This window comes from Phalacrocorax aristotelis, chromosome 7 (assembly GCF_949628215.1).
Source record: "Phalacrocorax aristotelis chromosome 7, bGulAri2.1, whole genome shotgun sequence".
Classification (NCBI taxonomy): domain Eukaryota; kingdom Metazoa; phylum Chordata; class Aves; order Suliformes; family Phalacrocoracidae; genus Phalacrocorax; species Phalacrocorax aristotelis.
This window is the reverse complement of record NC_134282.1, coordinates 12,074-35,237: the sequence shown is the minus strand read 5'-3', so window position 1 is coordinate 35,237 and position 23,164 is coordinate 12,074. Positions and strand designations below refer to the sequence as shown.

General features: G+C 54.8%; 1 protein-coding gene and 1 long non-coding RNA gene across 8 annotated transcripts; both read left to right on the top strand.

Annotated features, from left to right (window-relative positions):
- Positions 1-6,249: 6,249 nt before the first annotated feature.
- On the top strand, positions 6,250-6,747 carry LOC142059480 (uncharacterized). The gene is made up of 3 exons (XR_012661373.1): positions 6,250-6,308; positions 6,529-6,601; positions 6,695-6,747. It is a non-coding gene; the product is annotated as an uncharacterized LOC142059480 (long non-coding RNA).
- An 85-nt stretch (positions 6,748-6,832) lies between these two features.
- LOC142059577 (uncharacterized) lies at positions 6,833-22,313 on the top strand. Of its 7 annotated transcripts, XM_075098382.1 has the most exons (53): positions 6,833-6,905; positions 6,994-7,049; positions 7,135-7,175; positions 7,277-7,329; positions 7,450-7,556; positions 8,563-8,722; positions 8,814-8,854; positions 8,947-8,996; positions 9,104-9,159; positions 9,245-9,285; positions 9,387-9,456; positions 9,560-9,666; positions 10,673-10,832; positions 10,924-10,964; positions 11,057-11,106; positions 11,214-11,269; positions 11,355-11,395; positions 11,497-11,566; positions 11,670-11,776; positions 12,783-12,942; positions 13,034-13,074; positions 13,167-13,216; positions 13,324-13,379; positions 13,465-13,505; positions 13,607-13,676; positions 13,780-13,886; positions 14,893-15,052; positions 15,144-15,184; positions 15,277-15,326; positions 15,434-15,489; positions 15,575-15,615; positions 15,717-15,786; positions 15,890-15,996; positions 17,003-17,162; positions 17,254-17,294; positions 17,387-17,436; positions 17,544-17,599; positions 17,685-17,725; positions 17,827-17,896; positions 18,000-18,106; positions 19,113-19,272; positions 19,364-19,404; positions 19,497-19,546; positions 19,654-19,709; positions 19,795-19,835; positions 19,937-20,006; positions 20,110-20,216; positions 21,343-21,402; positions 21,622-21,667; positions 21,766-21,848; positions 21,934-21,973; positions 22,063-22,111; positions 22,234-22,313. In XM_075098382.1, exons 5-52 carry the CDS (start codon positions 7,450-7,452, stop codon positions 22,087-22,089), a joined length of 3,513 nt encoding a protein of 1,170 aa, XP_074954483.1. In that variant the 5' UTR covers positions 6,833-6,905; positions 6,994-7,049; positions 7,135-7,175; positions 7,277-7,329; the 3' UTR covers positions 22,090-22,111; positions 22,234-22,313. The 7 variants fall into 7 exon arrangements, 4 of the variants coding, with proteins under 4 accessions (XP_074954483.1, XP_074954484.1, XP_074954485.1 ...); XM_075098383.1 differs by lacking the exons at positions 21,343-21,402; positions 21,622-21,667; positions 21,766-21,848; ... (1 more) ...; positions 22,063-22,111; positions 22,234-22,313 and having other exon boundaries at positions 19,937-19,989; positions 20,110-20,564; XM_075098384.1 differs by lacking the exons at positions 19,937-20,006; positions 21,343-21,402; positions 21,622-21,667; ... (2 more) ...; positions 22,063-22,111; positions 22,234-22,313 and having other exon boundaries at positions 20,110-20,199.
- Positions 22,314-23,164: the final 851 nt, after the last annotated feature.

Here is a 23,164-nt window from a genome sequence, read left to right as displayed (position 1 = left end):
GGTGGGTCACCTGGTCATAGAAGGAGACTGGGTTGGTCAGGCAGAACCTGCAGTGTCTGGGCCTGATCCCCTGGTCATCCTGTACATGCCTGGTGAGCACACTGAAGGTGAACCATTACTACCCTGGTGATAAACAGCCAGTCTACTAGAGACTGAGGCCAAGAAGGCATCAAGTACCTCAGTCTAGTCCTCAGTGGCAGCATTCCCCACCCCGGCCCCCAGTAGAGGCTGGAGATTCTCTTTGGCTCTCTTTCTGTTAGCATATATGTAAAAGCATGTTTTGTCATCTCTAATAACAGTGGCCAGTTGAGTTCTAGCTGGGCTTTTGCCTTCCTGGTTTGCTCTCCGATTGGCATAACAAGCTCTGTGTTCTGTTCCTGACTTGCCTACCCATTCTTCAAAAGCAGTAAACTCTCCTTTCCCCGCCCCCCGAGCCACCGCAAAAGCTCTCTGTTCAGCCAGGCCTGTCATCTTCCTGCCCGTTTGTCTTACTGCACACAGGGACAACCTGGTTCTGCACCTTCCAGATTTCCTTCTTCAACGTCCAGCCTTCCAGGACCCCTTAGTCCTTCAGGACTTCCTCCCAAGGAACCCTTTCAACCAGTGTCCCGAAGAGTCCAAAGCCTGCCCTCCACAAGTCCACAGTATAGATTTTTCCAGCCCCCCCTTCCTTATTTTGCCAGGCATCAGGAATTCTATCAGGGTGCAGTCGCTAGGCGCAAAATGGCTTCCAACTCCCACATATCCCACCAGTCCTTCTGTTTCTAAAGAGCAGGTCAGTCGAGGCACCTCCCCAGTAGGCTCATTTACCAGCTGCATCAGGAAGTTACCTTCCACGTGCTCCATGAACCTCCTAGACAGTTTCCTCTGCTGCGTTTTCTTTCCAGCAGACATCTGGTAAGTTCAAGTGCCCCATGAGAATAAGGGGTAGCAACTGGGAGAGTTCTGCCAGCTGCCTGTAGAATTCTTCAGCTACTTCTTCATTGCAGTCAGGTGGTCTACAGCAGACCCCCAGCTGGATAGCTGCCTCGTTGGCCTTTCCCCTCATCCTTACCCATAAGCCGTCAACCTCATCCTCCCAATCATTGAGCTCTCTACAACCAAAACACTACCTAACGTACAGAGCCACCCCACCACATCTCCTTCCTTGCCTAACCCTTCGTAAGAGATTAGAGCCATCCATCGCAGCACTCGAATTGTACAAGGCATCCCACCGCATCTGGTGAGAAACTGTACTAGGAGCAGCTAAAGTCACTTGGTTTATTAAGCCTAGAGACAGGGAGACCTCATCTCCCTCTGCAGCTTCCTCACAAGGGGTGGAGGAGGCACAGGTGCCGATCATTTTTCTCCGGTGACCAACAATAGGACCTGAGGGAACAGCGGGAGGATGGTCCAGGGGAGGTTTAGGGTGGGTATTAGGAAAAGGTTTTTCACTCAGAGGGCCACGGAACAGGCTCCCCAGGGAAGCAGGCACAGCGCCAAGCCTGACAATAATCAAATAGCACTAGGGCAACACCATCAGAGGCATGGGGTGAATTTGGGGTTGTCCTGTGCAGGGAAAGGAGTTGGACTCTAATCCTCGTGGGTCCCTTCTGACCCAGAACGTTCTATGATTCTGTGATGTCTGCGACGGCAAGAAAATCAAAGCTATCCCACTGCACAACAGCTTCTATCTCCTGCCTTATGGCATCTGTGCTGCGTGCATCGGGGTAGACCTGCTCAAGGTGGGATATTGATTTCACCCTCGAGCTCGGCACGCCGCCCCTAGGCTCTTCTTTAGCGAGCCTGGCTATATCCCTTCCCCTCCAAGTCTCCCTTAAAGCCGCCTCCCCGAGCCCTGCAAATTCCCAGGGAAGAATGCTTTTCCCCCTTTGAGATAGCTGAACTCCTTATTCAATCCCTTTTAATTTTTTTCCAGTGGTACCCTAACCACCCTTGCGTTTATCGTGTTCTTTTTGTGTACTATTATCACCTTTACTGTGGTCATTTGTTCATTTTCAGCTCTTTCCTTAGCACCATCGCTTTTAAAATTTTATGTCTGTGTTTTATTTCTATTACTACTTTTTAGTTGTTATTGTCTCTTAATCCCTTGGCTTTTAAACTTTCCTACTTTTGTCTGGTTCGCCGGTGTTACTTCTCGATTATTTTTCATAGCGCTCTCGCTTTTTACATTTCCTTTTCATGTCTGTTTTGGGTCACTGTCCTTATTGCATAAGATTGTCTTTATTTCCTAATACGCACTGCTGGCTAGGCTTTCTTTCTACAGCAACCTCAGTTCTCTTTGCTGTCTTTGCAAAATTATTTCTCATCTCTCTTTAGCGCCCTTGCTTTTTCCATTTCCTTTCTACCTCCCTTCTAGGTTACCATCTCTGTTTTAATTTTTTCTTTTATTTCCCTATAAGTCCTTCCTTTTTAAATGTTATTTATAAGTTAACTCTCATTCCTTTGGAAGTTTAAAAAAAGTTATTTCTTCTATTTCACTAATGACCTTGCTTTTTCCACTTACTTTCTACATTTCCATTTTACTTGACCGTTGCTATTTTTAATTTTTTCCCTCATTTCTTGAATCATATTTGCCTCTAAAATTTTGTACAATTTTATCTAGTGTCTTTATGTTTTAGTTATTTCTTGTCCTTAGTAGCAGTACCTTTGCTTTTATAATATTTTTCTATTTTCCATCCCTATTATTAATAGTTTGCTCTAGGTTTCCCTAATCCCTGTCACTTTTTAGATGTCTTCCTTTAGCCCATTTCCTGTGCTTATTTTGCTCTGTTTTCTTTCAAGTATGTCTTCCCCTAACACCATCACTTCACCAGTTTTCTTCATCCATCTGTTTGCTGTCCCTGTTTTAAATTTTATCTTTATTTCCATAATCCCCCTTGCTTTTTAAACCTTTTCTATGTCAATTTTTTCTCCCTTTGCTGTCTTTTTAAAATTATTTCTTCTCTTCCCATAGCGTCACAGCTTTTAAAATTTGCTGTCTCTTTTAGATGGCTGTCCCTATCTATTTTTGCCCTTCCTTTTCCTAATCTCTTGCTTCCTAAATGTTCTGTCTACTTTTATTCCCTTTGCTGTTTCTCAGAATTATTTCTTGTCTTTCATTAGTACCGCTGCATTTTAACTTTCTTTCCGCTCCCGTTTCAGTTTCCTGTCAGTCTTTTCATTTTTCTCTTTGTTTTTCTAACATCCTGCACTTTTTTTCCCCCCCCCCCACATCTCCAAGTCACTTGGCCTTTGGTGTTTTATGTTTTTCCCTATTTCTTTACTATCAGTTTTTAACCCCTCTGCCTAATGTTATCCATTGGCTGTAGTAACACTTGAATAATTTCTTTTCTTTTGTTAGTGTCGCAGCTTTTAAAATGTCTTCTTTTACCTCATAGCCCTTTTACCTCACCATCTGAGACGTTCCCCAGCAGCACATTGTTGTCGCAATCGCACCTCTCCAAGACATCTGTTCCCAAAAAAGAGCAATCTTTTTCTTTTCTATGCCATCTAGGATGCTTCCCGAGACCTTCCCTGTGCTCCACAGCATTTTGGTAGCATTTACTCTCCTTTTCAATCTCTTATCCCGCGAGCCTTTCGTGACCCCTCCGCTCCCAGTCACCATGTGTCCAGAGAGCCCCTTTTCATCCCACAACCCTGTTTTAGCTCAGTAGCGGACTTTGGTCTTCCCTTGTTATCTCTGAACCCAGTCGTTGGGTTTGCTTGTGCCTCGGAGCACTCTTAGCATACCGTCTGCTGACTACGGTACCTCCAGCCGGTCCCCAGCTCCTGAGGAGATCTGTAATCTGGTCACACCCCTCCAGACCGTATCCTCGTTTCCCAGAGCATTCTTTTGTCTCTGCGCCTCATCCAGGACCCCTCAGGGCACCGCAACACCTACCGGCCCCTTTGAGGTCGCATTCTGCGCGCTTTTAGCTTTGCCGTGGCACTCACACCCCTCTCTCACCATCTGAAGATTTCCTGAGTCTGTATATGCTGCGCACAGCAGTCATTCTGTCCTTTCTTCCTTCTGTTTGTGCCTCTATTTGTTCCCTGGCTTTCTCACGTTGCGTTTACTGAACTCAGATGCCCTCTGGATGTAATTGTCACATCCCCAAATACTTTTCTGTCTCTCTGCCTTCCTCAGGACATCTTCTATCCTAGTCACAGTCCTTTCCTAGACTCTCCTCAGGCTCCAGCTCCAAGGCTGCTTTGGTGTCTTGGGCTCCCTCGGGACTCCTCTGCTCCGTTTGCTGAGTTCCCACGAGACATCCCCTCATAGAGATAGCCCAGGACCCTGTTCTAGCTCAGAAGGGCACTTTTCACCCCTCTTTACCCTCCAGCTCTATTCCTGAGTCGGTATCTGTTACCCCGATCACTTTTTTCTTTCCTCGATTCTTTGCCGCCCCCTGTTCCAGCTCCCCCGAGAATATCTGTTAGTTTGGTCAATTCCCTTTTGAGCTTCCTGCAGTCTCACCACTGCTTTAGTTTCTCTGGTCCATTAGAAACTATTCCTATCCCTGTGACAACGCCTCTTGTTCTGCCAGTACCTTTCCTAAAGCCATCTTTGTACTCTGCAGTAATTAATTTGTTTTCTGTATTATAGTATGTTTCTCTTTGGTATCTGGTACCCCAAAAATGTCTACGGCTGGCTCTGATCTTCTCTTGAGATTCTTGGAGAATCAATAGCCTGGATCTATTTTTAGCAACACACGTCTCAATGAGTTTTTATGGCACTTCCCCATTTATTCTTTATTTAGCTGCTTATATGCTCATTAGGACACTTCATATAACTTTTGATACCATTCCTGTATTTCCCTTTTGTAATTTTTGTCCTTTGAGACTGCTATCAGTATCTTAAGGAAATCAGAGTGTCAAAATTACTCTGAATTATCAGTGATTTATAGAAAATAATTTCATTTGAACCAGAGATTTAATTCACTTTGCCATTCAGTCATACCTAGACTATAGCTCTGCTAGTATGTAGATAGTATGTGTGGTTTTGCTAGAAGTGAACCATAATTGTATAACTCTTCTGTTTTACAGAAAAGTAAAACATACAACTAATGGTCATAATAGTGCTATTATAATCCAGGAGCTGCTCTTCTATATAAATTAGTAAGACATGGTTTTTCCCTGTATACATCCCAGGAAAATGAAGTTTAATTTCTTACCTGGCCACATTGCCGATGCAATACATATAGGTGAAGAAAAACAAATAGTAGTACAATTACAGGAAGAACCACTCTTTTTGTCTTCTTCCATGCTGTTAACATAAAGCACTTGAGAAAACTCCCTGCTGTTCCTTCAGCTGCCTTTATACCCTGTGGTGGTTCACCCCTCCCCTTTCCCAGGTGATTGTGGGAAGGGTGGTGGGCAGGGCCCGGGGTATATGAGCCACAGCCTCTGGTGAGGGAGCTCACTTCCCTCCTGGGTTTCTCCAGTGTAGGTGCTTTGGTGTTCCTGTACTTAATTGTAAGTTTTGAGCTGTTTAAGTATTTTTGGATAGGTATGTTTTGATATTTAAAGAAATGCAGATGCTTGTGAGAGGTAAGACTTTTAGAACTCAATAAGGGTTGGTGGCATTTAAATTTGAAAGATCATTTGTGTCTAAACTTATATGTTTTTCCTTATCTAATACTGGATTGGAGGTTCAGGTGTGGTAAGATGGCTTGATAGTATGTTGTTCTGTTATTTTTTTCTTTTCAGTTTTGAGTATGTTTCTTTTTATTATTGGAATTCTCAACTTTATTGAATCTTAAAATTATTTTCATAAACTCTCTTGTGTAATCTAGAAGGTGTTGACATTAACTGTTAAGGGTATTGATACGATGTGGTAGGGGTTAGGGTGAGTGTTTTTTTTTCCCATACATGCATTTATGTATGGGAACTTATATATGCTGTTTCTTTAAGAAAAGAAGAGCAATACAAGTGTGTAGTTAATATCAATAGACTTCAGTAAAACCCTGTGTAGGCTTGTGCAGAGCCAATAGCCAAAAGCAATACGAAAGGTCAGTAACTTTAGTAGTATTTTGTAGATGTTAAGAAGATGACTGTAGCTGGCAGCTAGAGTGCTAGCTGAGAGTACATCCTAACAGTCCTCAGGTTTGTACATGTATAGGGTGTAATGCTTGAGTTAATGTATGTCTGTTAATGGCAGGTGGTAGTTGGGCTCTACATGGTATTCCTACATGGGAGCAAGACCTATGGATTGTTTAAGCTATTGCTGTGCATCCGGGTGACTTCCACCATGTCCTTTTTTTTCCAGAGGCAGAGGAGGAATTGTACAGGGTGACATAGGAAAGCCGGGGAAATCCTGTAAGAAAGTAGGACGGTGTGTGGTATATAGAAGGAAGATGTGACTGATGGCTGAATGACTGCAGTGTGTTTTGGGGGGGTTAGAAGGCAGTAAGGAATGAGCCAAGTGTGAGCTGGACACAGGAGGGGAGTTGAGCTAGGTGATTGGTGTGCTGAAGTAGCGGTTCTTTCTGAGGTGTTGTGTTGATAGTGAAGGTAAAAGCGACCTCTGTTACTTGTGTGTTACAGATGACGGGTGAGCCTCAAAGTGGCAGCTGGAACTGACAGAGGCTGGGCAGGCAAGCTGTCAAAGAAAAGATGTGTGCGAATGGGATTCGGCGTGGGTAGGTTGCTGTTCTGGGTAATATCGTAGCATGTATCTTCTTCCTTAAGTTTTTGCACATGTTCCATGTAGGCTTTGCGGGAGAGACACAGTGTGGTGATGAGACTTCAGAGAAGGCTATGGTGAGCGGTGATGGGTGGGCTGAAGTGTAGCGATTCGTCCTGAGGTGTCGCGTTGCAGATAGTCGCGAGCAACATGCGTTTGGCTCTTGCAGGTGGTGGGCGAGCCTCAAGATGGCAACCGGATCTGATGGAGGCCAGGCAGGTGAGCTGTCGAGGAAAAGGTGCGTGTCTGAGAAGGGGGGGTTTGTGCGGGTATCCTGAGACGCCCACAGCACCTGAGCGGGTCCTTTTTTGCTTGGGTTCTTGCAGGTGCCGCACGCAGGCTTCGGAGGGGAGACGCCGCATGCCGACGAGAGGTCCGAGAGGTGAGGGGGTTGAAGGCCAGGCTGTTGTTTGAGAGCAAGGGGTCGTACGGCCACTCAATTGAAGCGTTTGTCTCTGGCGTTGCAGGTTGTGCGCCGGCTGCCTTTAGGCCTGGATGCACGTTTGAGGTGAGCTGGGTCGCAGAGGGGAGGGGCGTGGGGCTGGTGTGGTTCGTTCTTCCTTTTTTGGCAGAGCGACGGTAACTTTGTGTATCCTGTGGTATCTCTAGGGGCCGCAGGGGATGGCATTCGTCCTCGTCCGGAATGGGCACGGAGCAGCCGGGTGAGCAGAGCAGCCGGGTGCGCGTGAGGTGGGGGACGTTGCGGGGGTAGGTCCTTGTTGAGTGATGGGATACCGGCTGACAGCACTGCTGTGTGTGTATTTTTGTTGTTTTTTGTTTAGATGATGAAAAGGCACCTGGCACTTGGAGGACCGATGCAGTGGGCTGACCGTGCGCTTGTTCTTCTGAAGGATGGGTGGACTGAGACTCTCGGCCCCTTGAAAGCTAAGTTGAGGCAACGGTGCTGAGGAAGGGGTTGGGGGAGGGAGGGGTTTTAAGCATGGCGCAGCGGAGCGGGCTGTCCGGGAAGCGGTCCCCTTTGAGAGCAGGGAAAAGGAGCGGGTTCCTCTTCAATGTGACAGGAACGTGTGCCGGGCAGGGCGGTTCCAGGCTGTGCGCGTTATTGTGCAGTGTGTGTGTTTTGTGTTGGGTGTCTCCGACCTTCCTCGGGTCTCGGTTGGTGTCTTTGTTCTTTAGGAGCCAGGCAGGTGGCTCGGCAGCGTTAGCAGGGCCCGGCGAGGCCCTAGTCGTGGGCTCGGCGCCCATCGGGCGCTTCTCTTTTGGCGTCGCAAGCTTCTGGCGTCTCGGACGGTCGTCTTGCGCGGTGTCGTTCCCAGCTGCGTGAGCAGCGCCGCTGTGTTGCTGTGAGTTTTTTGGGACTGGCATTTCTTCCTTGCATCCTTAGGCGGTTAGGTCTTGAAGCTGGGCTGGTTGCGCGTCTGTCGTCTCGGTTGTGAGAGGAAGCGCTTGTGACGGGCCACGAAGCTGTCGGCGTTCTCTGGCGTTGCCGTAGGGCCTGCTGACGTCACCGTCAGGGTCCTGCAGGCGGTCTTGCCGGACGCGGGTTTCCGTCTGGGTGTCGTTGTTCTCTCCGAGAGCTGCCTCTCATCCTTCGGGGCGCATTGCTTGTAGCGTTCTGTGTAGCGTTGTTCTGTTTGTCTTGGAGCCGCCCTGCCCGGGGATGTAGAGTCAGGGCGAGGTGGGTGGTGCTGGCATCTAGGGATTCGCCCAGGCTTTGGTGGGGGGGAAGGAGTTTTGCAGCCATCTTGGATCGACTGGCTGTTGTTGGTGGGTGAGGGAAGTAATTCCTGTTGGGATTTGTGGGCCCCCAGGGAACAACCGTAGGTGTCTGGGAGAGGGAGCTAGAGTCTTAGCTGAGCAGGTAGCATGTCAAGGGTGTTCTGGCTTGTCTGTGCGCTGGGCTTAATGTTTGATGTATTGTGCTCATGTTTAAGAGCCGGCCTAGCTGGGCTCTCGAGGGGTGTTCCTACATGCGATCGAGACCTGTGTCGTGGTTCAGCTGTCACTGTGCGTGCAGGTGACTTGTTTGGCATCGGTTTGGCAGATGCCGAGGGAGGAGTCGTGCAGGGTGATGGAGGACGGCGCTGTAAGCAGGTGAGTTGGTGCGTGGTGTATCTAGAGGGAAGATGTGGCTGTTGGCTGTACGAGCCCATTGCGGTAATTTTTCTTTGTGGACGCATGCGAGGAGCCGAGCGGGATCTGGGCACCGGAGGGGAATCGCACAGGGTGAGCGGTGACGGGTGGGCTGAAGTGTAGCGATTCGTCCTGAGGTGTCGCGTTGCAGATAGTCGCGAGCAACATGCGTTTGGCTCTTGCAGGTGGTGGGCGAGCCTCAAGATGGCAACCGGATCTGATGGAGGCCAGGCAGGTGAGCTGTCGAGGAAAAGGTGCGTGTCTGAGAAGGGGGGGTTTGTGCGGGTATCCTGAGACTCCCACAGCACCTGAGCGGGTCCTTTTTTGCTTGGGTTCTTGCAGGTGCCGCACGCAGGCTTCGGAGGGGAGACGCCGCATGCCGACGAGAGGTCCGAGAGGTGAGGGGGTTGAAGGCCAGGCTGTTGTTTGAGAGCAAGGGGTCGTACGGCCACTCAATTGAAGCGTTTGTCTCTGGCGTTGCAGGTTGTGCGCCGGCTGCCTTTAGGCCTGGATGCGCGTTTGAGGTGAGCTGGGTCGCAGAGGGGAGGGGCGTGGGGCTGGTGTGGTTCGTTCTTCCTTTTTTGGCAGAGCGACGGTAACTTTGTGTATCCTGTGGTATCTCTAGGGGCCGCAGGGGATGGCATTCGTCCTCGTCCGGAATGGGCACGGAGCAGCCGGGTGAGCAGAGCAGCCGGGTGCGCGTGAGGTGGGGGACGTTGCGGGGGTAGGTCCTTGTTGAGTGATGGGATACCGGCTGACAGCACTGCTGTGTGTGTATTTTTGTTGTTTTTTGTTTAGATGATGAAAAGGCACCTGGCACTTGGAGGACCGATGCAGTGGGCTGACCGTGCGCTTGTTCTTCTGAAGGATGGGTGGACTGAGACTCTCGGCCCCTTGAAAGCTAAGTTGAGGCAACGGTGCTGAGGAAGGGGTTGGGGGAGGGAGGGGTTTTAAGCATGGCGCAGCGGAGCGGGCTGTCCGGGAAGCGGTCCCCTTTGAGAGCAGGGAAAAGGAGCGGGTTCCTCTTCAATGTGACAGGAACGTGTGCCGGGCAGGGCGGTTCCAGGCTGTGCGCGTTATTGTGCAGTGTGTGTGTTTTGTGTTGGGTGTCTCCGACCTTCCTCGGGTCTCGGTTGGTGTCTTTGTTCTTTAGGAGCCAGGCAGGTGGCTCGGCAGCGTTAGCAGGGCCCGGCGAGGCCCTAGTCGTGGGCTCGGCGCCCATCGGGCGCTTCTCTTTTGGCGTCGCAAGCTTCTGGCGTCTCGGACGGTCGTCTTGCGCGGTGTCGTTCCCAGCTGCGTGAGCAGCGCCGCTGTGTTGCTGTGAGTTTTTTGGGACTGGCATTTCTTCCTTGCATCCTTAGGCGGTTAGGTCTTGAAGCTGGGCTGGTTGCGCGTCTGTCGTCTCGGTTGTGAGAGGAAGCGCTTGTGACGGGCCACGAAGCTGTCGGCGTTCTCTGGCGTTGCCGTAGGGCCTGCTGACGTCACCGTCAGGGTCCTGCAGGCGGTCTTGCCGGACGCGGGTTTCCGTCTGGGTGTCGTTGTTCTCTCCGAGAGCTGCCTCTCATCCTTCGGGGCGCATTGCTTGTAGCGTTCTGTGTAGCGTTGTTCTGTTTGTCTTGGAGCCGCCCTGCCCGGGGATGTAGAGTCAGGGCGAGGTGGGTGGTGCTGGCATCTAGGGATTCGCCCAGGCTTTGGTGGGGGGGAAGGAGTTTTGCAGCCATCTTGGATCGACTGGCTGTTGTTGGTGGGTGAGGGAAGTAATTCCTGTTGGGATTTGTGGGCCCCCAGGGAACAACCGTAGGTGTCTGGGAGAGGGAGCTAGAGTCTTAGCTGAGCAGGTAGCATGTCAAGGGTGTTCTGGCTTGTCTGTGCGCTGGGCTTAATGTTTGATGTATTGTGCTCATGTTTAAGAGCCGGCCTAGCTGGGCTCTCGAGGGGTGTTCCTACATGCGATCGAGACCTGTGTCGTGGTTCAGCTGTCACTGTGCGTGCAGGTGACTTGTTTGGCATCGGTTTGGCAGATGCCGAGGGAGGAGTCGTGCAGGGTGATGGAGGACGGCGCTGTAAGCAGGTGAGTTGGTGCGTGGTGTATCTAGAGGGAAGATGTGGCTGTTGGCTGTACGAGCCCATTGCGGTAATTTTTCTTTGTGGACGCATGCGAGGAGCCGAGCGGGATCTGGGCACCGGAGGGGAATCGCACAGGGTGAGCGGTGACGGGTGGGCTGAAGTGTAGCGATTCGTCCTGAGGTGTCGCGTTGCAGATAGTCGCGAGCAACATGCGTTTGGCTCTTGCAGGTGGTGGGCGAGCCTCAAGATGGCAACCGGATCTGATGGAGGCCAGGCAGGTGAGCTGTCGAGGAAAAGGTGCGTGTCTGAGAAGGGGGGGTTTGTGCGGGTATCCTGAGACTCCCACAGCACCTGAGCGGGTCCTTTTTTGCTTGGGTTCTTGCAGGTGCCGCACGCAGGCTTCGGAGGGGAGACGCCGCATGCCGACGAGAGGTCCGAGAGGTGAGGGGGTTGAAGGCCAGGCTGTTGTTTGAGAGCAAGGGGTCGTACGGCCACTCAATTGAAGCGTTTGTCTCTGGCGTTGCAGGTTGTGCGCCGGCTGCCTTTAGGCCTGGATGCGCGTTTGAGGTGAGCTGGGTCGCAGAGGGGAGGGGCGTGGGGCTGGTGTGGTTCGTTCTTCCTTTTTTGGCAGAGCGACGGTAACTTTGTGTATCCTGTGGTATCTCTAGGGGCCGCAGGGGATGGCATTCGTCCTCGTCCGGAATGGGCACGGAGCAGCCGGGTGAGCAGAGCAGCCGGGTGCGCGTGAGGTGGGGGACGTTGCGGGGGTAGGTCCTTGTTGAGTGATGGGATACCGGCTGACAGCACTGCTGTGTGTGTATTTTTGTTGTTTTTTGTTTAGATGATGAAAAGGCACCTGGCACTTGGAGGACCGATGCAGTGGGCTGACCGTGCGCTTGTTCTTCTGAAGGATGGGTGGACTGAGACTCTCGGCCCCTTGAAAGCTAAGTTGAGGCAACGGTGCTGAGGAAGGGGTTGGGGGAGGGAGGGGTTTTAAGCATGGCGCAGCGGAGCGGGCTGTCCGGGAAGCGGTCCCCTTTGAGAGCAGGGAAAAGGAGCGGGTTCCTCTTCAATGTGACAGGAACGTGTGCCGGGCAGGGCGGTTCCAGGCTGTGCGCGTTATTGTGCAGTGTGTGTGTTTTGTGTTGGGTGTCTCCGACCTTCCTCGGGTCTCGGTTGGTGTCTTTGTTCTTTAGGAGCCAGGCAGGTGGCTCGGCAGCGTTAGCAGGGCCCGGCGAGGCCCTAGTCGTGGGCTCGGCGCCCATCGGGCGCTTCTCTTTTGGCGTCGCAAGCTTCTGGCGTCTCGGACGGTCGTCTTGCGCGGTGTCGTTCCCAGCTGCGTGAGCAGCGCCGCTGTGTTGCTGTGAGTTTTTTGGGACTGGCATTTCTTCCTTGCATCCTTAGGCGGTTAGGTCTTGAAGCTGGGCTGGTTGCGCGTCTGTCGTCTCGGTTGTGAGAGGAAGCGCTTGTGACGGGCCACGAAGCTGTCGGCGTTCTCTGGCGTTGCCGTAGGGCCTGCTGACGTCACCGTCAGGGTCCTGCAGGCGGTCTTGCCGGACGCGGGTTTCCGTCTGGGTGTCGTTGTTCTCTCCGAGAGCTGCCTCTCATCCTTCGGGGCGCATTGCTTGTAGCGTTCTGTGTAGCGTTGTTCTGTTTGTCTTGGAGCCGCCCTGCCCGGGGATGTAGAGTCAGGGCGAGGTGGGTGGTGCTGGCATCTAGGGATTCGCCCAGGCTTTGGTGGGGGGGAAGGAGTTTTGCAGCCATCTTGGATCGACTGGCTGTTGTTGGTGGGTGAGGGAAGTAATTCCTGTTGGGATTTGTGGGCCCCCAGGGAACAACCGTAGGTGTCTGGGAGAGGGAGCTAGAGTCTTAGCTGAGCAGGTAGCATGTCAAGGGTGTTCTGGCTTGTCTGTGCGCTGGGCTTAATGTTTGATGTATTGTGCTCATGTTTAAGAGCCGGCCTAGCTGGGCTCTCGAGGGGTGTTCCTACATGCGATCGAGACCTGTGTCGTGGTTCAGCTGTCACTGTGCGTGCAGGTGACTTGTTTGGCATCGGTTTGGCAGATGCCGAGGGAGGAGTCGTGCAGGGTGATGGAGGACGGCGCTGTAAGCAGGTGAGTTGGTGCGTGGTGTATCTAGAGGGAAGATGTGGCTGTTGGCTGTACGAGCCCATTGCGGTAATTTTTCTTTGTGGACGCATGCGAGGAGCCGAGCGGGATCTGGGCACCGGAGGGGAATCGCACAGGGTGAGCGGTGACGGGTGGGCTGAAGTGTAGCGATTCGTCCTGAGGTGTCGCGTTGCAGATAGTCGCGAGCAACATGCGTTTGGCTCTTGCAGGTGGTGGGCGAGCCTCAAGATGGCAACCGGATCTGATGGAGGCCAGGCAGGTGAGCTGTCGAGGAAAAGGTGCGTGTCTGAGAAGGGGGGGTTTGTGCGGGTATCCTGAGACTCCCACAGCACCTGAGCGGGTCCTTTTTTGCTTGGGTTCTTGCAGGTGCCGCACGCAGGCTTCGGAGGGGAGACGCCGCATGCCGACGAGAGGTCCGAGAGGTGAGGGGGTTGAAGGCCAGGCTGTTGTTTGAGAGCAAGGGGTCGTACGGCCACTCAATTGAAGCGTTTGTCTCTGGCGTTGCAGGTTGTGCGCCGGCTGCCTTTAGGCCTGGATGCGCGTTTGAGGTGAGCTGGGTCGCAGAGGGGAGGGGCGTGGGGCTGGTGTGGTTCGTTCTTCCTTTTTTGGCAGAGCGACGGTAACTTTGTGTATCCTGTGGTATCTCTAGGGGCCGCAGGGGATGGCATTCGTCCTCGTCCGGAATGGGCACGGAGCAGCCGGGTGAGCAGAGCAGCCGGGTGCGCGTGAGGTGGGGGACGTTGCGGGGGTAGGTCCTTGTTGAGTGATGGGATACCGGCTGACAGCACTGCTGTGTGTGTATTTTTGTTGTTTTTTGTTTAGATGATGAAAAGGCACCTGGCACTTGGAGGACCGATGCAGTGGGCTGACCGTGCGCTTGTTCTTCTGAAGGATGGGTGGACTGAGACTCTCGGCCCCTTGAAAGCTAAGTTGAGGCAACGGTGCTGAGGAAGGGGTTGGGGGAGGGAGGGGTTTTAAGCATGGCGCAGCGGAGCGGGCTGTCCGGGAAGCGGTCCCCTTTGAGAGCAGGGAAAAGGAGCGGGTTCCTCTTCAATGTGACAGGAACGTGTGCCGGGCAGGGCGGTTCCAGGCTGTGCGCGTTATTGTGCAGTGTGTGTGTTTTGTGTTGGGTGTCTCCGACCTTCCTCGGGTCTCGGTTGGTGTCTTTGTTCTTTAGGAGCCAGGCAGGTGGCTCGGCAGCGTTAGCAGGGCCCGGCGAGGCCCTAGTCGTGGGCTCGGCGCCCATCGGGCGCTTCTCTTTTGGCGTCGCAAGCTTCTGGCGTCTCGGACGGTCGTCTTGCGCGGTGTCGTTCCCAGCTGCGTGAGCAGCGCCGCTGTGTTGCTGTGAGTTTTTTGGGACTGGCATTTCTTCCTTGCATCCTTAGGCGGTTAGGTCTTGAAGCTGGGCTGGTTGCGCGTCTGTCGTCTCGGTTGTGAGAGGAAGCGCTTGTGACGGGCCACGAAGCTGTCGGCGTTCTCTGGCGTTGCCGTAGGGCCTGCTGACGTCACCGTCAGGGTCCTGCAGGCGGTCTTGCCGGACGCGGGTTTCCGTCTGGGTGTCGTTGTTCTCTCCGAGAGCTGCCTCTCATCCTTCGGGGCGCATTGCTTGTAGCGTTCTGTGTAGCGTTGTTCTGTTTGTCTTGGAGCCGCCCTGCCCGGGGATGTAGAGTCAGGGCGAGGTGGGTGGTGCTGGCATCTAGGGATTCGCCCAGGCTTTGGTGGGGGGGAAGGAGTTTTGCAGCCATCTTGGATCGACTGGCTGTTGTTGGTGGGTGAGGGAAGTAATTCCTGTTGGGATTTGTGGGCCCCCAGGGAACAACCGTAGGTGTCTGGGAGAGGGAGCTAGAGTCTTAGCTGAGCAGGTAGCATGTCAAGGGTGTTCTGGCTTGTCTGTGCGCTGGGCTTAATGTTTGATGTATTGTGCTCATGTTTAAGAGCCGGCCTAGCTGGGCTCTCGAGGGGTGTTCCTACATGCGATCGAGACCTGTGTCGTGGTTCAGCTGTCACTGTGCGTGCAGGTGACTTGTTTGGCATCGGTTTGGCAGATGCCGAGGGAGGAGTCGTGCAGGGTGATGGAGGACGGCGCTGTAAGCAGGTGAGTTGGTGCGTGGTGTATCTAGAGGGAAGATGTGGCTGTTGGCTGTACGAGCCCATTGCGGTAATTTTTCTTTGTGGACGCATGCGAGGAGCCGAGCGGGATCTGGGCACCGGAGGGGAATCGCACAGGGTGAGCGGTGACGGGTGGGCTGAAGTGTAGCGATTCGTCCTGAGGTGTCGCGTTGCAGATAGTCGCGAGCAACATGCGTTTGGCTCTTGCAGGTGGTGGGCGAGCCTCAAGATGGCAACCGGATCTGATGGAGGCCAGGCAGGTGAGCTGTCGAGGAAAAGGTGCGTGTCTGAGAAGGGGGGGTTTGTGCGGGTATCCTGAGACTCCCACAGCACCTGAGCGGGTCCTTTTTTGCTTGGGTTCTTGCAGGTGCCGCACGCAGGCTTCGGAGGGGAGACGCCGCATGCCGACGAGAGGTCCGAGAGGTGAGGGGGTTGAAGGCCAGGCTGTTGTTTGAGAGCAAGGGGTCGTACGGCCACTCAATTGAAGCGTTTGTCTCTGGCGTTGCAGGTTGTGCGCCGGCTGCCTTTAGGCCTGGATGCGCGTTTGAGGTGAGCTGGGTCGCAGAGGGGAGGGGCGTGGGGCTGGTGTGGTTCGTTCTTCCTTTTTTGGCAGAGCGACGGTAACTTTGTGTATCCTGTGGTATCTCTAGGGGCCGCAGGGGATGGCATTCGTCCTCGTCCGGAATGGGCACGGAGCAGCCGGGTGAGCAGAGCAGCCGGGTGCGCGTGAGGTGGGGGACGTTGCGGGGGTAGGTCCTTGTTGAGTGATGGGATACCGGCTGACAGCACTGCTGTGTGTGTATTTTTGTTGTTTTTTGTTTAGATGATGAAAAGGCACCTGGCACTTGGAGGACCGATGCAGTGGGCTGACCGTGCGCTTGTTCTTCTGAAGGATGGGTGGACTGAGACTCTCGGCCCCTTGAAAGCTAAGTTGAGGCAACGGTGCTGAGGAAGGGGTTGGGGGAGGGAGGGGTTTTAAGCATGGCGCAGCGGAGCGGGCTGTCCGGGAAGCGGTCCCCTTTGAGAGCAGGGAAAAGGAGCGGGTTCCTCTTCAATGTGACAGGAACGTGTGCCGGGCAGGGCGGTTCCAGGCTGTGCGCGTTATTGTGCAGTGTGTGTGTTTTGTGTTGGGTGTCTCCGACCTTCCTCGGGTCTCGGTTGGTGTCTTTGTTCTTTAGGAGCCAGGCAGGTGGCTCGGCAGCGTTAGCAGGGCCCGGCGAGGCCCTAGTCGTGGGCTCGGCGCCCATCGGGCGCTTCTCTTTTGGCGTCGCAAGCTTCTGGCGTCTCGGACGGTCGTCTTGCGCGGTGTCGTTCCCAGCTGCGTGAGCAGCGCCGCTGTGTTGCTGTGAGTTTTTTGGGACTGGCATTTCTTCCTTGCATCCTTAGGCGGTTAGGTCTTGAAGCTGGGCTGGTTGCGCGTCTGTCGTCTCGGTTGTGAGAGGAAGCGCTTGTGACGGGCCACGAAGCTGTCGGCGTTCTCTGGCGTTGCCGTAGGGCCTGCTGACGTCACCGTCAGGGTCCTGCAGGCGGTCTTGCCGGACGCGGGTTTCCGTCTGGGTGTCGTTGTTCTCTCCGAGAGCTGCCTCTCATCCTTCGGGGCGCATTGCTTGTAGCGTTCTGTGTAGCGTTGTTCTGTTTGTCTTGGAGCCGCCCTGCCCGGGGATGTAGAGTCAGGGCGAGGTGGGTGGTGCTGGCATCTAGGGATTCGCCCAGGCTTTGGTGGGGGGGAAGGAGTTTTGCAGCCATCTTGGATCGACTGGCTGTTGTTGGTGGGTGAGGGAAGTAATTCCTGTTGGGATTTGTGGGCCCCCAGGGAACAACCGTAGGTGTCTGGGAGAGGGAGCTAGAGTCTTAGCTGAGCAGGTAGCATGTCAAGGGTGTTCTGGCTTGTCTGTGCGCTGGGCTTAATGTTTGATGTATTGTGCTCATGTTTAAGAGCCGGCCTAGCTGGGCTCTCGAGGGGTGTTCCTACATGCGATCGAGACCTGTGTCGTGGTTCAGCTGTCACTGTGCGTGCAGGTGACTTGTTTGGCATCGGTTTGGCAGATGCCGAGGGAGGAGTCGTGCAGGGTGATGGAGGACGGCGCTGTAAGCAGGTGAGTTGGTGCGTGGTGTATCTAGAGGGAAGATGTGGCTGTTGGCTGTACGAGCCCATTGCGGTAATTTTTCTTTGTGGACGCATGCGAGGAGCCGAGCGGGATCTGGGCACCGGAGGGGAATCGCACAGGGTGAGCGGTGACGGGTGGGCTGAAGTGTAGCGATTCGTCCTGAGGTGTCGCGTTGCAGATAGTCGCGAGCAACATGCGTTTGGCTCTTGCAGGTGGTGGGCGAGCCTCAAGATGGCAACCGGATCTGATGGAGGCCAGGCAGGTGAGCTGTCGAGGAAAAGGTGCGTGTCTGAGAAGGGGGGGTTTGTGCGGGTATCCTGAGACTCCCACAGCACCTGAGCGGGTCCTTTTTTGCTTGGGTTCTTGCAGGTGCCGCACGCAGGCTTCGGAGGGGAGACGCCGCATGCCGACGAGAGGTCCGAGAGGTGAGGGGGTTGAAGGCCAGGCTGTTGTTTGAGAGCAAGGGGTCGTACGGCCACTCAATTGAAGCGTTTGTCTCTGGCGTTGCAGGTTGTGCGCCGGCTGCCTTTAGGCCTGGATGCGCGTTTGAGGTGAGCTGGGTCGCAGAGGGGAGGGGCGTGGGGCTGGTGTGGTTCGTTCTTCCTTTTTTGGCAGAGCGACGGTAACTTTGTGTATCCTGTGGTATCTCTAGGGGCCGCAGGGGATGGCATTCGTCCTCGTCCGGAATGGGCACGGAGCAGCCGGGTGAGCAGAGCAGCCGGGTGCGCGTGAGGTGGGGGACGTTGCGGGGGTAGGTCCTTGTTGAGTGATGGGATACCGGCTGACAGCACTGCTGTGTGTGTATTTTTGTTGTTTTTTGTTTAGATGATGAAAAGGCACCTGGCACTTGGAGGACCGATGCAGTGGGCTGACCGTGCGCTTGTTCTTCTGAAGGATGGGTGGACTGAGACTCTCGGCCCCTTGAAAGCTAAGTTGAGGCAACGGTGCTGAGGAAGGGGTTGGGGGAGGGAGGGGTTTTAAGCATGGCGCAGCGGAGCGGGCTGTCCGGGAAGCGGTCCCCTTTGAGAGCAGGGAAAAGGAGCGGGTTCCTCTTCAATGTGACAGGAACGTGTGCCGGGCAGGGCGGTTCCAGGCTGTGCGCGTTATTGTGCAGTGTGTGTGTTTTGTGTTGGGTGTCTCCGACCTTCCTCGGGTCTCGGTTGGTGTCTTTGTTCTTTAGGAGCCAGGCAGGTGGCTCGGCAGCGTTAGCAGGGCCCGGCGAGGCCCTAGTCGTGGGCTCGGCGCCCATCGGGCGCTTCTCTTTTGGCGTCGCAAGCTTCTGGCGTCTCGGACGGTCGTCTTGCGCGGTGTCGTTCCCAGCTGCGTGAGCAGCGCCGCTGTGTTGCTGTGAGTTTTTTGGGACTGGCATTTCTTCCTTGCATCCTTAGGCGGTTAGGTCTTGAAGCTGGGCTGGTTGCGCGTCTGTCGTCTCGGTTGTGAGAGGAAGCGCTTGTGACGGGCCACGAAGCTGTCGGCGTTCTCTGGCGTTGCCGTAGGGCCTGCTGACGTCACCGTCAGGGTCCTGCAGGCGGTCTTGCCGGACGCGGGTTTCCGTCTGGGTGTCGTTGTTCTCTCCGAGAGCTGCCTCTCATCCTTCGGGGCGCATTGCTTGTAGCGTTCTGTGTAGCGTTGTTCTGTTTGTCTTGGAGCCGCCCTGCCCGGGGATGTAGAGTCAGGGCGAGGTGGGTGGTGCTGGCATCTAGGGATTCGCCCAGGCTTTGGTGGGGGGGAAGGAGTTTTGCAGCCATCTTGGATCGACTGGCTGTTGTTGGTGGGTGAGGGAAGTAATTCCTGTTGGGATTTGTGGGCCCCCAGGGAACAACCGTAGGTGTCTGGGAGAGGGAGCTAGAGTCTTAGCTGAGCAGGTAGCATGTCAAGGGTGTTCTGGCTTGTCTGTGCGCTGGGCTTAATGTTTGATGTATTGTGCTCATGTTTAAGAGCCGGCCTAGCTGGGCTCTCGAGGGGTGTTCCTACATGCGATCGAGACCTGTGTCGTGGTTCAGCTGTCACTGTGCGTGCAGGTGACTTGTTTGGCATCGGTTTGGCAGATGCCGAGGGAGGAGTCGTGCAGGGTGATGGAGGACGGCGCTGTAAGCAGGTGAGTTGGTGCGTGGTGTATCTAGAGGGAAGATGTGGCTGTTGGCTGTACGAGCCCATTGCGGTAATTTTTCTTTGTGGACGCATGCGAGGAGCCGAGCGGGATCTGGGCACCGGAGGGGAATCGCACAGGGTGAGCGGTGACGGGTGGGCTGAAGTGTAGCGATTCGTCCTGAGGTGTCGCGTTGCAGATAGTCGCGAGCAACATGCGTTTGGCTCTTGCAGGTGGTGGGCGAGCCTCAAGATGGCAACCGGATCTGATGGAGGCCAGGCAGGTGAGCTGTCGAGGAAAAGGTGCGTGTCTGAGAAGGGGGGGTTTGTGCGGGTATCCTGAGACTCCCACAGCACCTGAGCGGGTCCTTTTTTGCTTGGGTTCTTGCAGGTGCCGCACGCAGGCTTCGGAGGGGAGACGCCGCATGCCGACGAGAGGTCCGAGAGGTGAGGGGGTTGAAGGCCAGGCTGTTGTTTGAGAGCAAGGGGTCGTACGGCCACTCAATTGAAGCGTTTGTCTCTGGCGTTGCAGGTTGTGCGCCGGCTGCCTTTAGGCCTGGATGCGCGTTTGAGGTGAGCTGGGTCGCAGAGGGGAGGGGCGTGGGGCTGGTGTGGTTCGTTCTTCCTTTTTTGGCAGAGCGACGGTAACTTTGTGTATCCTGTGGTATCTCTAGGGGCCGCAGGGGATGGCATTCGTCCTCGTCCGGAATGGGCACGGAGCAGCCGGGTGAGCAGAGCAGCCGGGTGCGCGTGAGGTGGGGGACGTTGCGGGGGTAGGTCCTTGTTGAGTGATGGGATACCGGCTGACAGCACTGCTGTGTGTGTATTTTTGTTGTTTTTTGTTTAGATGATGAAAAGGCACCTGGCACTTGGAGGACCGATGCAGTGGGCTGACCGTGCGCTTGTTCTTCTGAAGGATGGGTGGACTGAGACTCTCGGCCCCTTGAAAGCTAAGTTGAGGCAACGGTGCTGAGGAAGGGGTTGGGGGAGGGAGGGGTTTTAAGCATGGCGCAGCGGAGCGGGCTGTCCGGGAAGCGGTCCCCTTTGAGAGCAGGGAAAAGGAGCGGGTTCCTCTTCAATGTGACAGGAACGTGTGCCGGGCAGGGCGGTTCCAGGCTGTGCGCGTTATTGTGCAGTGTGTGTGTTTTGTGTTGGGTGTCTCTGACCTTCCTCGGGTCTCGGTTGGTGTCTTTGTTCTTTAGGAGCCAGGCAGGTGGCTCGGCAGCGTTAGCAGGGCCCGGCGAGGCCCTAGTCGTGGGCTCGGCGCCCATCGGGCGCTTCTCTTTTGGCGTCGCAAGCTTCTGGCGTCTCGGACGGTCGTCTTGCGCGGTGTCGTTCCCAGCTGCGTGAGCAGCGCCGCTGTGTTGCTGTGAGTTTTTTGGGACTGGCATTTCTTCCTTGCATCCTTAGGCGGTTAGGTCTTGAAGCTGGGCTGGTTGCGCGTCTGTCGTCTCGGTTGTGAGAGGAAGCGCTTGTCACGGGCCACGAAGGTCTCGTCATTTTCTGGCGTGGCGCTAGGAGCACGCTAGGGTTCTGCGCGTGCTCTTCCCGGATGGAGGTTTTCTGTACGTGCGTCGTCGGTCTCGCCGAGTGACTTGGCTTGTTTTTTGAGGCGTGTTGTTGTTGGCGTTCTGTGTAGGGTTCGTCTGTGGTTGTGGTGTGTTGGCTTGGAGCCGCCCTGCCCGGGGGTGTCGAGTCAGGGCAAGGTGGCACAGGAGCGATGAGAGGCTATGGCTTATGTGTCAAAGTGCCTTGCTTCTTTGGGGGAAAAGATGTGTGGCCCTTTTAGATCGAGCGGCCGTTGTCAGTGGGTGAGAAAAAGAATTCCCATGGTGTTTTGTGGCCTCCCAGGGGCTGACGGTAGCTGTCTGGGAGAGGGAGCTCCTGCTTCAGCGGAGCAAAGAGCATCTCAAGGGCGTTCCGGCTTGGATGTGGGTCGGGCGTAATGCTTGGTTTACGGTGTTTGTGTGGCAGAGCAGGCCTAGCTGGGCTCTCAATGGGCTTGCTACCTGGGAACAAGGCCTGTGGAATGGCTAAGCTATTGGTGTTCATTGAGGGGACTTGTTTGATATTTTTGCAGATGCCGAGGGAGGAGTCGTGCAGGGCGATGGAGGAGTGCCGAGGATAGCGCTGTAAGCAGGTGAGTTGGTGCGTGGTGTATGTAGAGGGAAGTGGTGACTGATGGCTCTGTGAGTGCAATATGGCAATAATATTTGAGGGTGCATGTGGTGGGCCAAGCGGGATCCAGGCACTGGAGGGGAACTACACGGGGTGAGCAATGTTAGGTGCGCTGAAGTAGCGATGTGTCTCTTTGGGGCTTTGCAGTTAGTCATGAACAACCCGTGGTTGGGTCTTGCAGGTGGTGGTCAAGCTTGAACGTGGCAGTTGGAACTGATGGCGTCCAGGTAGGTGAGCTGGTGAGGAAAAGGTGCGAGTCTTAAACAGGGATTGCTGTGGGTAGCTTGTCCACTACCAGTTGACCAGTTCTGCAGCCTCTCAGCAGGTGCCTTTCTGCTTGGATTTTTGCAGGTGCCGCAATCAGCCTTCAGAAGGGAGACGACGCATGGCCACGAGAGGTCCGAGAAGGTGAGGCGATTGCGGTCAGGGCGGCGGTTCCGTACCAAGGTGTTGTGTGGCAAGCGGGTTGAAGCGTTTCTGTTTGGTTTTTTAGATTGTGTGCGGCTGCCTTTGGGACTGGATGCACGTTTGAGGTGAGCTGGGTCGCAGGGAGGAGGGGCGTGGGGTTGGGGAGATCTTCCTTTGGAAGTGCAGTGGTAACATGATCTCCTGGTATCCCTAGGGGCCACAAGGGAGGACAACAGTGTGAGTTGGGCACGGCCACAGAACAAGTGAGCAGAGCGGCTGGGCGCATCTGAGGTAGACGGATGCAGCGGTCTAGGTCTTTGTAGAGTGATGGGATGCTGACTGACAGGGCTGTTGTGTGGGGCTTGTGATTGTTTTTATTTTTCAGATGACGAAGAGGAAGCTGGTGACTGGAGGAGTGACGTGTGCTTGTCCTTCAGAAGGAAGGGAAGAGGGAGACTCTCGGCCCCTTAAAAGCTAAGTTGAGGCACCGGTGCTGGGGAAGGGGTTGGGGGAGCGAGGGGGGCACGGTTGGCTGTGGCCGGAAGGGGTTTTAAAGAGAGCGTAGGGGAGAGGGTTGTCTAGGAAGCGGTCCCCTTTGAGCAGGGGAATGGAGCGGGTTCCTCTGAAATATGACGGCAGTGTGCCCTGGGCAGGGCGGTTCCAGGCTGTGCGTGTCGTTGTGTAGTGCGTCTGTGTGTTTGGTGTTGGGTGCGTTTGACCTTCCTCGGGTCTCGGTTGTTCTTTGTTCCGTAGGATCGAGGCAGGTGCCTCGGCAGCGTTACTAGGGCCCGGCGAGGCCCTAGTCGTGGGCACGGCGCCCATCGGGCGCTTCTCTTTTGGCGTCGCAAGCTTCGGGCGTGGATCGTTTTGGCGTCTCAGGTGGTTCTGGCCGGTGGTCTAGTGCCGCGCCGTTCCCGGCCGTGTGAGCGGCTCTGCTCGCTAGCTGTCGCTTTTAGGGACTGGCACTTCTTCCTTGCTTCTTCAGGGGCTGAGGTGTTGAAGGCGGGCTGCTTGCGCATCCATCTCGTCAGTTTTGAGAGGAAGCGCTTGTCCCCGCCCACGAAGGTCTCGTCATTTTCTGGCGTGGCGCTAGGAGCACGCTAGGGTTCTGCGCGTGCTCTTCCCGGATGGAGGTTTTCTGTACGTGCGTCGTCGGTCTCGCCGAGTGACTTGGCTTGTTTTTTGAGGCGTGTTGTTGTTGGCGTTCTGTGTAGGGTTCGTCTGTGGTTGTGGTGTGTTGGCTTGGAGCCGCCCTGCCCGGGGGTGTCGAGTCAGGGCAAGGTGACAAAGGAGCGTTTGAGGTGAGCTGGGTTGCA

Coding starts and splice junctions, on each gene's coding strand:
- LOC142059577 (XM_075098382.1), top strand. CDS start 7,450: ATGATGAAAAGGCACCTGGCACTTGGAGGACCGATGCAGTGGGCTGAC. Junction 9,667..10,672: donor CTCGGCCCCTTGAAAGCTAA/GTTGAGGCAACG, acceptor CTCATGTTTAAG/AGCCGGCCTAGCTGGGCTCT. Junction 10,965..11,056: donor CCGGAGGGGAATCGCACAGG/GTGAGCGGTGAC, acceptor TGGCTCTTGCAG/GTGGTGGGCGAGCCTCAAGA.